At 54.1% G+C, this 14,135-nt stretch overlaps 1 protein-coding gene across 1 annotated transcript; it reads right to left on the bottom strand.

Moving 5' to 3' along the window:
* Nucleotides 1-2,623: 2,623 nt before the first annotated feature.
* LOC111141853 (tribbles pseudokinase 3) lies at nt 2,624-11,350 on the bottom strand. Its single transcript, XM_022494697.1, has 3 exons — nt 11,060-11,350; nt 7,689-7,981; nt 2,624-3,116 (listed from the first exon to the last, which is right to left on the bottom strand). Exons 1-3 carry the CDS (start codon nt 11,348-11,350, stop codon nt 2,624-2,626), a joined length of 1,077 nt encoding a protein of 358 aa, XP_022350405.1.
* Nucleotides 11,351-14,135: the final 2,785 nt, after the last annotated feature.

Here is a 14,135-nt window from a genome sequence, read left to right as displayed (position 1 = left end):
CCCTGGGTGACTCAGTCGGTTAATCGTCTGCCTTCGGCTCAGGTCACCATCTCAGGGTCCTGGGATTGAGCCCTGCATCAGGCTCCCTGCTCAGCGGGGAGTCTATTTCTCCCTCTCCCTCTACCCCTCTGCTTGTGCTCTCTCACTCTCTCTCAAATAAATAAATAAAATCTTTAAAAAAAAAAAAAGTTCCTGCTTCAAGGCAAAACTGGGTGAGTCTTTTTCTTTGTTGTGTGGTCTTGGCTGAGTCTTCTGCTCTCTAATCTAAACCACATTTTTCTTACCTCAAGCACATTCCTCTTAAAGAGTTGCGTGAGAATCAAACAAGTCCCGCCATGTAATGTAGATAAAAAGTTAGCAGAGTACCTGCCACTGGGCACCCCCATTTTATATGAGTTTGTGTCCCTTCCCCTCACTACACTGGTACCAGAGAGGACACTCAGTGAGGGAACTGGGACTGTTCATTTGTGTGGTTCCAACTGTCCTTTGGAAGCCAGGAAAGAAGCAAGCTTGGGACCCTGTCCACGGCAATCCTGGCTGCAGAGAGAGGAAGCTGACTTGTCCGTCTATCAGTTAGCTTTTGCTGTGTAACAAAACACCCTAAAACTCAGTGGCTTAAAACAAAGATCTCTTGGGGTGCCTGGGTGGCTCAGTGGGTTAAAGCCTCTGCCTTCAGCTCAGGTCATGATCCCAGGGTCCTGGGATCGAGCCCCGCATCGGGCTCTCTGCTCAGCAGGGAGCCTGCTTCCTCCTCTCTCTCTCTGCCTGCCTCTCTGCCTACTTGTGATCTGTCTGTCAAATAAATAAATAAAATCTTAAAAAAAAAAAAAAAAGATCTCTTTATTTAGTTCACAAACCTGTGGCAAGTTTCTGGTCTCGGCCAGCCTGACTGATCCGTCCATTTGCAGGCTGGTGGCTGGATGATCTTGGACAGTCTCCCTCATCTGTCTGCAGCCAGCCATAACCTTATCCGGCACACCTCGGTTCTCCTCGTGCTTTCTGCCATTACCTCCTCCCAGAATTTGACTTTGCTAAGGTGACACTCCCCCTCCCACATGAAGCAGGAGCCTCAGGGAGGCTGTACCCACTCATGGTTAATTCGGGTACCCTCATTTCCCTGCTGTTGATTGGTCAAGAAAGGACATGTGACTCAGCCCTGGCCAAGGAAATCTGTGCAAATGTCTGCTAGGAGGGCTTCTGGGAAACTTTTCCCCATCCCAAGAAAGAGTTCTGGGGGTGATAGTAACAGTTAACCTTTATTGAGGGTTTAAGTGCTTTCCAGGAAATAACTCATTCAGCTCTCGTGAGTTGGTGGGCACTGTTGCCCTCATTATACAGAAGGGTAAGCTGAGGTATACAACAGAGCAGTTAAGACACTTGAGGGTCAGCTAGTGAGTGGACTTAATTCCAGGCAGCCTGACTCCAGAGGACTGAGTCCTCCAGGGCTACAATGTCCACCCCTTCCCCACCCCTCCCCCCGCCGCTTTCTCTGGTCACGGGACAGCTGTAGCCATTGTGTCCATAGTCACCAGGGACAACAGCAGAGAAAGAATGAGCCTGGGGAGCCAGTCCTTGCTGACAGCTCTGAGAGCTGAATCAGCCAGCCCCTCTTGACTTCTTGCTTTGTGTGAAATTTCCTTCTTTCCACTCTGGCCCAGGGTTTCAGTTACTTGCAGCCAAAAAGTACCCTAACAGAGACACCAGTGCCTGCAGAAGGAACAGAGGGCATGCACAAAACCCGCTGGGCTGCAGGAAATCTGTTCTCACACACCACAAGCCTCTGGCCTCACCGCGGGGTAAGGAAAACTGGTAAGAGATGGGGAGGAGAGGCTCAAACAAATGTCCAGCAGACATTAAAATATCTCATAACTCCTTTATTAGGCAAAAGGTAAAAATATATTCTTATGGCATCCAAAACCCATAGTGTTGATCCAAAACCCAGAATAGGGCTTGAGACTTGCCAGGAGGAAGACCCTGCCTCCTCTGACCCCAAACTCTGGTGCTCGGCCAGAGGTGGACAGACATGGACCCTCATTCCAAAGCACTCCTTGAGTTAGATGAGGACCAGCCTCACAGTTTGAACTAGTGAGCCTCCAGCCCGAATCCTGGGCTCGGGCCTGCATGGAGAAGGCAGAGCTGCTGGGAGCACAGATCCCACCATGGCTTGGGGTCTGGAGTCCTGAGTTGTGAGGGAGAGGCCAGGAGCCTTTGGCACAGCAATTTGTGAGAGGGACTGTCCCAGGTCAGAAGGGCCTAGGCACCAGCTCAAGTGGGTGCTGACACCTGTACGGAGAGGGCCCCGTGTGGACACTGACCTGTGGGCGTGGAGAAGTGTGGGGAGCTCTGGGAGCAAGAGTTTGCCTTTCGTTCACTGCTGTGTTCCCAGCACCCAGAACAGGGTTTGGCACATAGTGAACTCCCAAGAATGATGTGTTAAATGCACGGGCCTTTGTGCACAGGTATGAGGAAGCACACAGGTGTGCGTACAGCACAGTCCACACACGCCTCTTCCCTTCTCTCTTCTAGAAGGCACTAAGGTTTGGCTCAGTGCAAAAAAAGCAGGAGAGAGCTTGGAGACACTCCAAACTCGGTCCATTGTTTGCGGCTGAGAGTCTAAGGCTACCTAGCCATACAGACCCACTTCTCCTCCTCCCTCCTCTTCCTCAGCCTCCTCCAACCCTGGCCCTTCGGGGACCACCTGGTCAGCCTCCCAGAAGCGGGATCGGGATGGAGCTAAGGGGATCGGGTTCTCCCGCAGCCAGGGGTGCAGCAGGATGCCCGTGGCTGTGAGCCGCTCCGCTGGCTCCCGTCGAAGGAGGCAGCGGACCAGGCAGCGGGCAGCAGCCGAGAGGCCCTGCGGCAGGGCAAAGGCACCGCGGCGGATCTTGCCAAAGAGCAGGACAGGCTCTGAGTCCTGGAAGGGGTAGTGGCCAGCCAGCATGGTGAAGAGCGCCACGCCCAGGCTCCACACGTCGGCGGCCTTGCCCGAGTAGCAGGACTTGGAGCTGAGGATCTCCGGTCCCACGTAGGCCGGACACGCGTGCTTGTCCCATAGGGAGTCGTCGGGTCCGGTCAGCACACAGGCGTCCTCCAGGTTCTCCAGCACCAGCTTTGTCCTGTGGCAGGGGGAGAGAGACAGAGGGGTTAGCTCCCATGGGGAACCCCATGCCACCCCTGCACACTCTCACCCTTAATGGCACCCACTTCCTGAGAGCCTGCCGCATTTGGCAGACTTGAGCCTGTCCTGTGAGACTGGTTGGTTGATGGCATTTTACACACGAGGAGGCCCAGGTTCAGAGATGTTGAGTCATTTCTCAAGGCCACAGAGCAATTGAGTGTGAACTAGGATTTTGAGAAGAGCACATTTCCCAACAGCCCCTCGGGGAGGGGGCTGAGGGGGCCGAGGCCACTGAGCCTCTCTTAAACCAGAGGCAAACTTAGGGTCCAGGCAGGTAATAAAGTGAGAGAAATCAGAAGTGGGGACCACGCCAAACACCTCAGCACAAACCCTGTCTAAAAAAGGCACCACTAACAACATTACCGTCAATGTTCTGGAGTGTTCATGGGGAACCTGACCCAGAGCTAAGCTCATTACCTGGTCCATCTCATTTCATCCTCACACAACCTGTGAGGAAGACACCATTTAGAGCCACGGGGCACAGGGCTGGAAATGTGAACCCCAGCTCTCACCCACCCAGAGCCACTGCTATGAACCACTCACGATTCCCAAGGGGGCCCCGTGTTCCCATTTTTCCCCAAGAGGAGCCAGAAATCATGTCAATGAAAAATCCCAATTTTTGAAATGTCGGCAGCCAATCTCAATTAAAAACAAATGAACAGGGACGCCTGGGTGGCTCAGTTGGTTGGACGACTGCCTTCGGCTCCGGTCATGATCCTGGAGTTCCGGGATCGAGTCCTGCATCGGGCTCCCAGCTCCAAGGGGAGTCTGCTTCTCCCTCTGACCTTCTCCTTGCTCATGCTCTCTCTCACTGTCTCTCTCTCAAATAAATAAATAAAATCTTTTAAAAAAAAAAATGAACATGTACGTGGTGCAAAGAAAAAAAAAGTGTGTGTAGCCAGCCATTTGCAACTTCCACCTTAAACAATTCCCACAGAACATTCTATGTTACTCAAGTATAACCATTCTGCTACCAATGTCTTTTTTTTTTTTTTTTTTTTTTTTACCGCTGCTATTAAGATTATCCTATGACACCACTTCCTGGTTGCCTGCTGGCATTTGAAAAAAATCAAGGTTCAGGCAGGTAAAGACATTGATCAAGGCCAAAGAGAAGGTAGTAAGAAGAACCAAGATTCGAAGCCAGGTCTGTCTCCACCAGCCCTCTTCTACAAACATTCTACAACGAGTGCTTCTCAAACTGCTTTAAAAAGACAAGGAAGCACTTTCTCACCTTGGGAGGTCTGTGGGTGATGCTACTCAGCCTAGGTAAAAAAATTATTTGAAGGGGCACCTGGGTGGCTCAGTCGGTTAAAGCCTCTGCCTTCGGCTCGGGTCATGATCCCAGGGTCCTGGGATCAAGCCCCGCATCGGGCTCTCTGCTCAGTGGGGAGCCTGCTTCCCTTCCTCTCTCTCTGCCTGCCTCTCTGTCTACTTGTAATCTCTGTCTGTCGAATAAATAAATAAAATCTTTTTAAAAAAATTATTTGAAGCTGCATATTAGCTTAAACATCATTATAAAATTTATATTCTACTTCTTACTAAAGGCATGTTCATTTTCAAATAAAATGTAGAAGGAGAGAAGGAACTAGAAAAATCACTCTGAGGTCAGCATCACAATAGTAACTGCTAGGGGCAAGGCAAAGGCCCAGCGAAAATGCTCGGGCAAGTTTGAGGAGAAACCGTATTTTCACGCATAGCCTCGAAGTACATATATATGTATGTGTGTTTAAAGACTTTATTTTATTTTTATTTTAGAAGGAGCACTAGCAGGGAGAGGGGCACAGGAGGGGGAGAGAAGCAGACACCCCGCTGAATGCGGAGCCTGACACGGGGTTCAATCTCATCACCCTAGATCATGACCTGAGCAGAAATCGAGAGTTGGAGGCTTAACCGACTGAGCCACCCAGGTGCTGCCCCCCCCACCAACACACACAAGGTATTTATTAACTAGAAAGGGTAAATTAGGAATCGTGGAGAAACTTGGCAGACACCATCTTAACCAAATAACTGGGGTTAACATCACGTGTCTCCTGACACGGTGTGCTGAGAAGAGCCTATCATTCTTGTGGTACTCTTTTTTTTTTTTTTTTTTTTTGAGAGACAGAGGGTGCACATGTGTGTGTGAGTTGGGAGAGAGGGAGAGAGAATCTCAAGTAGACTCAGCACTGCATGCAGAGCCCTACATGGGGCTCCACGCACGGCTCCATCTCAAGACCCCAAGATCAGGACCCGAGCCAAAACCAAGAGTCAGACACCCAACTGACTGAGTCACCCAGACAGCCTTCCTGATAATACTATTGCCCAAAATGCACATCAATCTCACCATGAGAAAAACATCCATCACATCCAAGTTGAGGGGCAATGTCTAAAATAACTGACTGGTGCTCTTCCAAAGTGTCAAGGTCAAGGAGGACAAGGAAAGACTAAGGGAAGGTTTCAGACTGGAGGAGACTAAGGAGACGGGACAACTGAACATAGGCCGGGGTCCTAGATTGGATCCTGGCGAGAAAACTGGTATTAGTGGGAAGCTAGTGAAATCGGAATCAATCCATGATTTAGTGAATAGTACTGGACCAAGATTAATTTCTTAGTTTTTTGGTGTTTTGTTTTGTTTTGAGAGAAAAAAAGAGGGAGGGAGGGAGGGAGGGAGAGAAAGAGAGAGAGAGAAAGCGAGAGGAGAAAAAATCTTAAGCAGGCTTCACACCCTGCCCCACGCAGGGCTCCATCTCACGACCCTGAGATCATGACCTGAGAAACCAAGAGTCGGACGCTTAACGGACTGAGCCACCTAGGAGCCCTGGTTTTTTAGTTTTGATACTTGTTCTGTGCCTATGTGAGAAGTTAACAGTAAGGGAAGTAAGTGAAAGAGATATGGTAACCTGCCCTATTCTTGGAAGTTCTCTTTTTTTTTTAAGGATTATTTATTTATTTATTTGACAGAGAGAGAGAGAGAGATCACAAGTAGGCAGAGAGGTAGGCAGAGAAAAAAGGGGAAGCAGGCTCTCTGCTGAACAGAGAAACCTGATGTGGGGCTCAATCCCAGGACCCTGAGATCGCGACCTGAGCTGAAGGCAGAGGCTTCACCCACTGAGCTACCCAGGCGCCAATTTTTGGAACTTTTCTGAAAATCTAAAAGTATTTCAAAAAGTTTAAGATGCGCAGTGGGAGGTGGGCACCTGTCTGGCTCAGTTGGAAAAGCATGAGACTCTTGATCTTGGGGTCATGAGTTTGATTCCCCATGTTGGGTGTAGAGATTATTTTAAAAAATAATAAAACAATATGTGCAGGGCGCCTGGGTGGCTCAGTGGGTTAAGCCGCTGCCTTCGGCTCAGGTCATGATCTCAGGGTCCTGGGATTGAGCCCCACATCGGGCTCTCAGCTCAGCGGGGAGCCTGCTTCCCTCTCCCTCTCTCTCTGCCTGCCTCTCTGCCTACTTGTGATCTCTGTCAAATAAACAAATAAAAAAAGCTTTAAAAACAAAACAAAACAGGGCGCCTGGGTGGCTCAGTGGGTTAAGCCTCTGCCTTGGGCTCAGGTCATGATCTCAGGGTCCTGGGATCGAGGCCCGCATCGGGCTCTCTGCTCAGCGGGGAGCCTGCTTTCTCCTCTCTCTCTCTATGCCTGCCTCTCTGCATACTTGTGATCTCTCTCTCTCTGTTTCAAATAAATAAATAAAATCTTTAAAAAAAAAAAACAACAAAAAAACAAAACAATATGTGCAATGAGATCGCCCTCCTTCTCCCAACACACACACACACACACACACACACGCATCATGCCACGTAATCCATGCCCCTGATGGCTGTTCATGTGGACCTGACTGGCTTGCCGTGCTCCCCGACACACTATGCTCACCCCCCAGGAGTATGGAGGAGGAGAAAGCATGCCAGGTCCCCCTCTGTTCCCTCCCTCCCAGATCACGGATTCCGTTTCACAGGCAAGTTCTCATGTGAGGAACCTCAGGGCTCCTTATGGCTTGTTGTCTGTGGCCCTGGTTTCCTGGAAACATCATCACAGTCCAGGCCTTTCCCCCACCAGTGGGAAAACTGAGGTCCAGAGACCCTGAATCACACAGAGTCAGCAGCTATGGGCAGTCAGGCCTCCTGCCTCTCAAGCTCAAGGTCACATCTGGATTCGAGTCCCAGCTGTACTATCGATTTCACTATAGAATCTTGCGGGTAACTTGACTTTTCTGGGCCTGTTTCCTCCCCCCTGCCTATGGGAACAAGCACAGTGCCCACCTCCTCTTTGTAAGCCCCCCATGGAGTCAGACAGCACAGCCAAGCTCTTCATCACTGTTGTTTATTATGACTGTCACAGACGCAGTGCCGCAGCCCAGGGGGCTTTCATTCGCCCTGAGCCAAGCTTTTCCCGGGAACCAGGCCCAGGAGCCAGTCGGGGCTTCTCCATTTCTTTGTGTAAGTTCCTTTGACTTCGTGGGCCTCACTTTCCCCATCATGGCCCATCTCTTAGGTACATCCGTGAGGAGGGTCTCCGGGATCACACTCACCTCTCGTGGTCGGTGAAGACAAAGCGCCGCAGCTTGAGATCGCGCAGGACCAGCCTGTGCTGGTGACAGTGAGCCAGGGCGGCGGCCATCTGGCGGAAGAGCGTGGCCGCTTCGGGCTCCAGGAGGCGGTGGCGGCGGCACACCAGGCTGTGCATGTCCCCGTGGGACCGCCGGAAGAAGGTGTACAAGTGGCGGGGGCCTGCCAGGACGTCGGTGGGCCGGGCCACGTGTCCTCGCGGGGGCAGCCGCCAGTAGGGCTCCAGCACCGCCGTGGCCTCGCGGACCGGGTACACCTGTTGGGGGGGCTTGGCATGAGCACAGGTGCCAACGGGGGTGGCGGTGGGGGGTGCTGGCCGGCCTGGGAAACAGCCAGAGTCAAGCGTTTAGGCAGTACTGTGTGCTAGGCGCTGGGCTGGGTGCTCCAGCAGCAAGCAGCCTCCCCCCCCACCACGCCCCCTACCCCGGCGGATCAGTCGTTGGACGTCTGCCTTTGGCCCAGGTCACAATCCCAGCATCCTGGGTTGGAGCCGCATGTAGGGTTCCCTGTTCAGCAGGAAGCCTGCTTCTCCCTCTCCCACTCCCCCTGCTTGTGTTCCCTCTCTCCCTCTCTTTCTCTCTCTGTCAAATAAATAAATAAAATCTTGGGGGAAAAAAAAAAAAAAAAAAAGGAAGGGGGCACCTAGTTGAAAAAGGTCTAAACTCCATACTGGGAAAGTGACCTGAATGATTCAGAGACGTCCATGGGGTAAGCTTTCCAGGTGGGGGACAGAGGCAGTGCAAAGGCGCTGAGGCAAGAAAGAGCTTGAATTGCTCGAGAAAAAACCAGCCCCAGATCAGTTCAGCTGGAGCAGGGGGGGAAGAGGGGCAGTGGTGCCAGTGGCGAGGTTGTCGGAAAATGTGCTAGGGGCTGTATGGACATCAGACGGGAGCCTCGCGGCAGCCCTGAAAACTGTGTTCTGTTTTTCTGCTGGTTCAGACTGCTGTTCAGAGAAGCAAGGGCACTTGGAGCCAATACAGCTGAACAGAGGCAGAGCTGAAATACTCACTCAGTCTGTCTGCCTTTAACCCTTCCCATGTTATGTTGGCTCTGCCACACAGAAAATAAACCAATAAAGCACATACATGTTTAATTCATGGAAAAACATGTAAGCATGTTTTAACACACAGTTAGGTGGCATGGAAGAAAGAATCCAAAAAACAAAGACTACTTTTTTTTTTAAGTTAGGACAAGCACGTTCCTGCCTCTGTACATCTGCACTTGCCTTTCCTGCTTCCTGGATGCTCTTGCCTAGATACCCACAGGGCTGACTCCCCCAGCTCACACAAGTCACTGCTCATATGTCACCTCCTTGGAGAGTCCTTCCTGGGCTCTGCTGCTCACCTGCTCCCCCATGGTCCCTGTCCCCCTCTCTCCCAGCTCCTGGTTTTCCCTTTTTTAGGATCACCTGGCTCAGGATCAGCCTTCCCTTGTGCTGTATTTTACTTATTCCCTTGTTTCCTGCCCATGTCCTCCACTAGAGCATCAGCCTGATGACAACAGAACTCTATCTTGGAACCACAGCCTGGTGTACGGCACGTAGGGTGCTCAGTGAACGTTTGCTGAATGAATGAATGAATAGGTGATAATCTACAGACAGGATGGTGATCCTTCTACGCACTGAGCAGAGAAGGCAATGTGAAAATGGCAGCCCCAAGGCTCCCGCTAGCATGGGGATAAGCACGTGCCAGGAGACACCCCCCTAAATGTTTCTGAGTAACTGGGGCCATGAGAAAGCATGGTGCTTCCGGCTTGAGCCTGTTTTGGTCATGGATTCCCCTACCCAGTAGGAACAGAAGAAAACTGTAACATTGCAGGAAAAGGAGCCAGAGTTCAGGGGTTCCTTAAAGTACCTGGGGCAGAGCACTGGGTACCTGCAGGGGGCAGCCCAGAGCCCAGGTAAAGCCGATGGCTGGACCATAGGTCTGCCTCAACCCCCCTGCCCACTGCACCCCTCCTACCCAGCAGAAGCCAGTTGCCACTGCTCCCGGGAGGAGGCTTCGGTCCACCTGCTTCTCTGTGCATTCCTAAAGGGACCTGGGCCCTCTTCTTCCCGTCTCCTGTGTAGCTGGGTCTCCTGTATCTTCCTTACCCTGCCCACCAGGAGCAAAGCCACCCTGCTGTGTCTGAAACCCATGTCCTAGCATGGGGCCACAGCCCTGGGCTCAGTCTCACCTCTGACACCCCCTGACTCTGTGACCACAGTTTTATGAGCCTCAGTATCCTCTATCTGCAAAATGGGCCAACAATAGTAACTACCTCATGGACTGTGTGAAGATTGGAAGAGATTACACACACTAAGCCATCAACGTAGTACCCAGTGCACAGTGAATACCTATCATTGTAGTTCTTCACTACTGTCTTTTTAGGCTACGACCTGCCAATGTCCCGTGGGCCTGACCCTGCCCATTCCCTGATTTCTGCCAAGAACCCTGGCCTTCACCCTAGGAGCCAGGCCCAATACAATGAGTTTTCCTGCTTGGCCCTTCCTTCTTGACCCCAGTCTTCCCATCTATGAAATGGTCACAGGCTAGGCCCAATGACCTCCAGGTCCTTCCCTCTTGGGAAGGAGTTCTGATGTCTACCTACCTTATCCTTCCCATGTGCAAATATCTTCAGCACCCCCCCCAACCTCCCCCCCAGCCCACTGTGAGCTCCTTTCTTATGCTTTCACAACCTGTGGCCGGCAGCCCTCATCTCCTGTCCCTCTCCACTCTGGCCATGGTGAAGTCCTTTGAACTCCCCGATGGCTCGCTTGCTCCTCCTCCTCTAGGCCCCTGCATGGATCTCCATTCTCTCACTTCTTCTTTTTTTTTTTTTTAAAGATTTTATTTATTTATTTGACAGAGAGATCACAAGTAGGCAGAGAGGCAGGCAGAGAGAGAGGAAGGGAAGCAGGCTCCCCGCTGAGCAGAAAGCCCAATGCGGGGCTGGATCCCAGGACCCTGAGATCATGACCTGAGCCGAAGGCAGCGGCTCAACCCACTGAGCCACCCAGGCGCCCCTGCTCAGCCTTTTCTGACATCCCCCTCGAACACACTGGAGGCTCCCGCTCTGTGCTCCCACAACCCCTAAACTCCACCCCTCTGGCATGTATCATACTATGGGCCTATACTGTGCATTCCCCAGGGCTGGGCATGTCAGGTTTAGCCCTCTGGTCTCAGCCCAGGCCAGGCCTGACACAGGGCTGGGGCTCACTGGCTGCTTCCCCAATAAACACAGGAACAATGTAACCCAAAGGACGCCTCCTCCCTGATAATCCTCTGGAGCAAAGGCCCTTTCTAGGCCCCTGTGATGCCGGGGGTGGGGTGGGGAGTGACCCCAGAAGACCTACCTTGCAGGTGTACTCAGTGCCAGTGGGGCAGTGCAGGGCCCGGTAGGCCCGGCCGCCTTCCTCGGGCTCCAGGAGGACATAGGGCCCAAGCCGGGAGGCAGTGGTCACAGCGAGACCTTGGGCTGGAGCAGGGGGTGGGCTCAGAGGCAGCAGGCAGGGAGGCAGCCAGGGCTGGGGCCCCCTTCGAGCTTGTTTGCGGGTGGGACTCTCTGTGCCTGGGTCATTGTCCAACTCCAACCGCTTTCTCCTGGAGGGGGCGCCCGCAGGAGCTGCCAGAGGGGTGGCTAGCATCTACAAAGAAGGGGAAAAAGCACTGAAGGGAGGCTGTTCAGTGGCCCCCCTCTTCCCTCGCTGTCACAGAGGGGGACTTGGCAGTCTGCACTGAACTGACAAATGTACGTACCCTTAACTGGATGTCCCACTTCTGGGAATTTCTCCTCCCATTAAAATGCTCACCAAAATCTTAAACACATGAAGGGCTGTTCAGGAGAGCCTTGTATCTAATAGCAAAAGGCAGGAAACACCCCCCAAATAGCCAGCAGCAGGGGGCTGGTTAAACATCATGGACTACCGCACATGGGCTGCCTCAGGAGGGAGACCCCCACACTGAATGAAAGGCCATAATCCCAGTGCAGTAAGGATGCAACAGCAGGTGGCTGTAGACAGATATGCCTGGGTTCTAGTCCTGGCTCACACCTTTCCTGGCTGGGTAGCCCTGGGCAAGTCCTGCAGTCTCCCCCAGTCTCAGCCCCTAATCCGTCAAATGGGAGCAGCATGCCAAGCCCATAGGATTTTTACAACAATGAAACGAAAACACAAATAATTCAGAGTGACCCTGTTGTGGGGGGGTGGGGTCCGAAAATGGTCACCACTGTTGGTCCATTGCTACCACTATTCACAGCCAAAGGTGCTGCAGTGCTCTTCTGGGGACTGTCCCTGGGGTGGCTCTCCCCCGGCCATGGCAGCACTCCAGGCTACTTTTGTATCCAGGTCTCAGAGGCTGGTAGGGCCTGGAATAAGCTCCAGCGGCAGGTGGACTAACTGAGCAAGGGACTTCGCAGGCCACACTGCGGGGACTAGAATCTCCGCTGTAGGTTGGAGGTAGCCCCTCCTATCTACTTCTCGCCCTTTCCCGACACCTCTGGGGGAACAGGCAGGTCATACCAAACACACACTCACAGAACCCAGAGCAGACAGGTGCGCACACACCCCTCAAAACCCCAGTTTGTCCCAGCCAGCTAGCTGAGACACCAACCTCAAGGGCAGAGATGGGCACGGCCTTCATCAAGTGACACACACCTCATCCTCCGTGGGCAAGTGTGCCAGGCATCCACACACATTGCTCTCCCAACGATTAAGCACCCCACTGCATGACTGATAACAGTAAGGTCACCGGCACGGTGTGACACGTGCCCCATACCCCTCGGCGGCTTCGCCCCGCCTCCCCCAGCCAGGCTCCTCCCTTGGGAGCGGAAGCGGCGGGAGGCGGGCGGCGCGTGCCTGGAGGCAGAGGATTCAGCGGAAACGGAGCGGCGGGAGGGGGAGAAGCAAGGGAAGGAGGCTGGGTCGCAGGGCTGCGAGAAGGGGCGGGTGTGGGCCCCCGCCCCGCACACCCCAGGGTCCGCAGGGAGAAAACACACGCGCGCACAGTACAACCTGAGACCCGAAGCCACAGCGCCAGGTGCACACCTGCGGCCGGCGCTCCGTGCGCTCCGGGGGCCAACACCTCGCGCGGGGCATCCTCGTTTCCACTCGCCCCGAACCGCCCCCGGGGCACCCCAGCCCGGCCCAGCCGTGTCCCCCGCTCGGCCGGCACCTGCCACCAAGTACGCAGCGCTCCCCACAGCTCGCACCGCCTGCCGACACACATCCCCCCCAACCCAGCCCCGCAGGCTCAGCCTACAGCGACACAGACCCTACAGAGTCCCCAGCACCCCCCCCCCCCCGGCCCCCCGCACACACGCGTCCCCCGCCCCACACTCACTGCTCGGGGCGACACTCCCACACCTCTGTCCCCGCCTCCTTCCGCCCCTCGGATACCGCCGCCACCTTCGCCAGGGCTCACCCTCCCACCCACCAGCTCCCTGCCCCGGCCCCTCTCGGGCTCCGCTGGATACCTTGCCCGGGGCGTGCGGCAGGGTCCAGAGTCGCCGGGACACTCCCACGTGGTCGAGAGCCCGCTGCGAAGCGACCGAGCTCGGGACCCCGGCCCTCGGCAGCCGGACACGTGTGGAGCCGCCGGCGCTTCCGCGGCGAGTGTCTCCGGGCGCCAGCGCCGGCTCGGGTCCCGGCCCGGGTCCCGGCCCGGGTGATGCAAACCTGTGCTAATCTGCGGCTGCCTGATGCGCTCCGGCCAAGGATTGCACCATCCCCCGGGCTCCGCCCCTGGGGTCACCGCCCCAGCGCGCCCCGCCCCGCCCCTCTCGCCTCTGGGGTCTTCCAGCGGTGCCTGGGCTCAACCTCCTCCCTCACCAGCTCCGCGCAGACACCCCCTACTGCCTCTCCCGATCACCCTGGAAAGAGCAGTTTACTTTTCTGAGCCTCAGTTTCCCCGTATGTGAAATGGGAAGAATAGCCTTCCCTCCGAGGATGCAGGGGAGAAAAAGAGCAAACCGTGACAGTTTCCGGGTGCTTTACTGTTTATAAACCGTTGCCTTATGAACTTTAGGAGGACCCTGGGCTATCAGGAAGCTCGGCTCACCAGTCCTACTAAGGGGTAGCCTGAGGCCGAACACTGGGAAAGCAGCCCAGGAGCTCTGCAAAGACTGCAGACTTAGGAGCTGACTCCAGCGCCAAAGAGCTGGCATGGTCGCCTGGGGAGGCCTGAGGTCGGGCAGACTTCAAAGTGTTCATTGGATAGAGGCAGTGCAGCCTCCCACCTTTGCACAGACGCAGTGGGCAACCTCAGGAAAGCTACTTCAAAGTCTCCTGGAGCTAAAGGTCCTGCTGTGTAAAATGGGCTTATAGGACTTCGTAAGAGGTTTGCTGGGACAAAATGCTTAGAACTATGTGGACATCCTAAGTGCTCAGTAAATAGAATGGAGGCTCGGAGAGGGGAAGGCACCCAAAACAGGGA

The sequence above is a fragment of the Enhydra lutris genome, unplaced genomic scaffold (genome assembly GCF_002288905.1).
Source record: "Enhydra lutris kenyoni isolate GAN:26980312 unplaced genomic scaffold, ASM228890v2 scaffoldscaffold6, whole genome shotgun sequence".
Lineage (NCBI taxonomy): Eukaryota > Metazoa > Chordata > Mammalia > Carnivora > Mustelidae > Enhydra > Enhydra lutris.
This window is presented reverse-complemented; position numbering and strand designations above follow the sequence as displayed.

Excerpts from the sequence above, each read along its gene's own strand:
- LOC111141853 (XM_022494697.1), bottom strand. The coding sequence starts at position 11,350 with ATGCTAGCCACCCCTCTGGCAGCTCCTGCGGGCGCCCCCTCCAGGAGA. Across the intron at positions 7,982-11,059 it reads GCACTGAGTACACCTGCAAG|GTGTACCCGGTCCGCGAGGC; the intron begins GTAGGTCTTCTG and ends CCCCCCCAACAG. Across the intron at positions 3,117-7,688 it reads GTCTTCACCGACCACGAGAG|GACAAAGCTGGTGCTGGAGA; the intron begins GTGAGTGTGATC and ends CCCCTGCCACAG.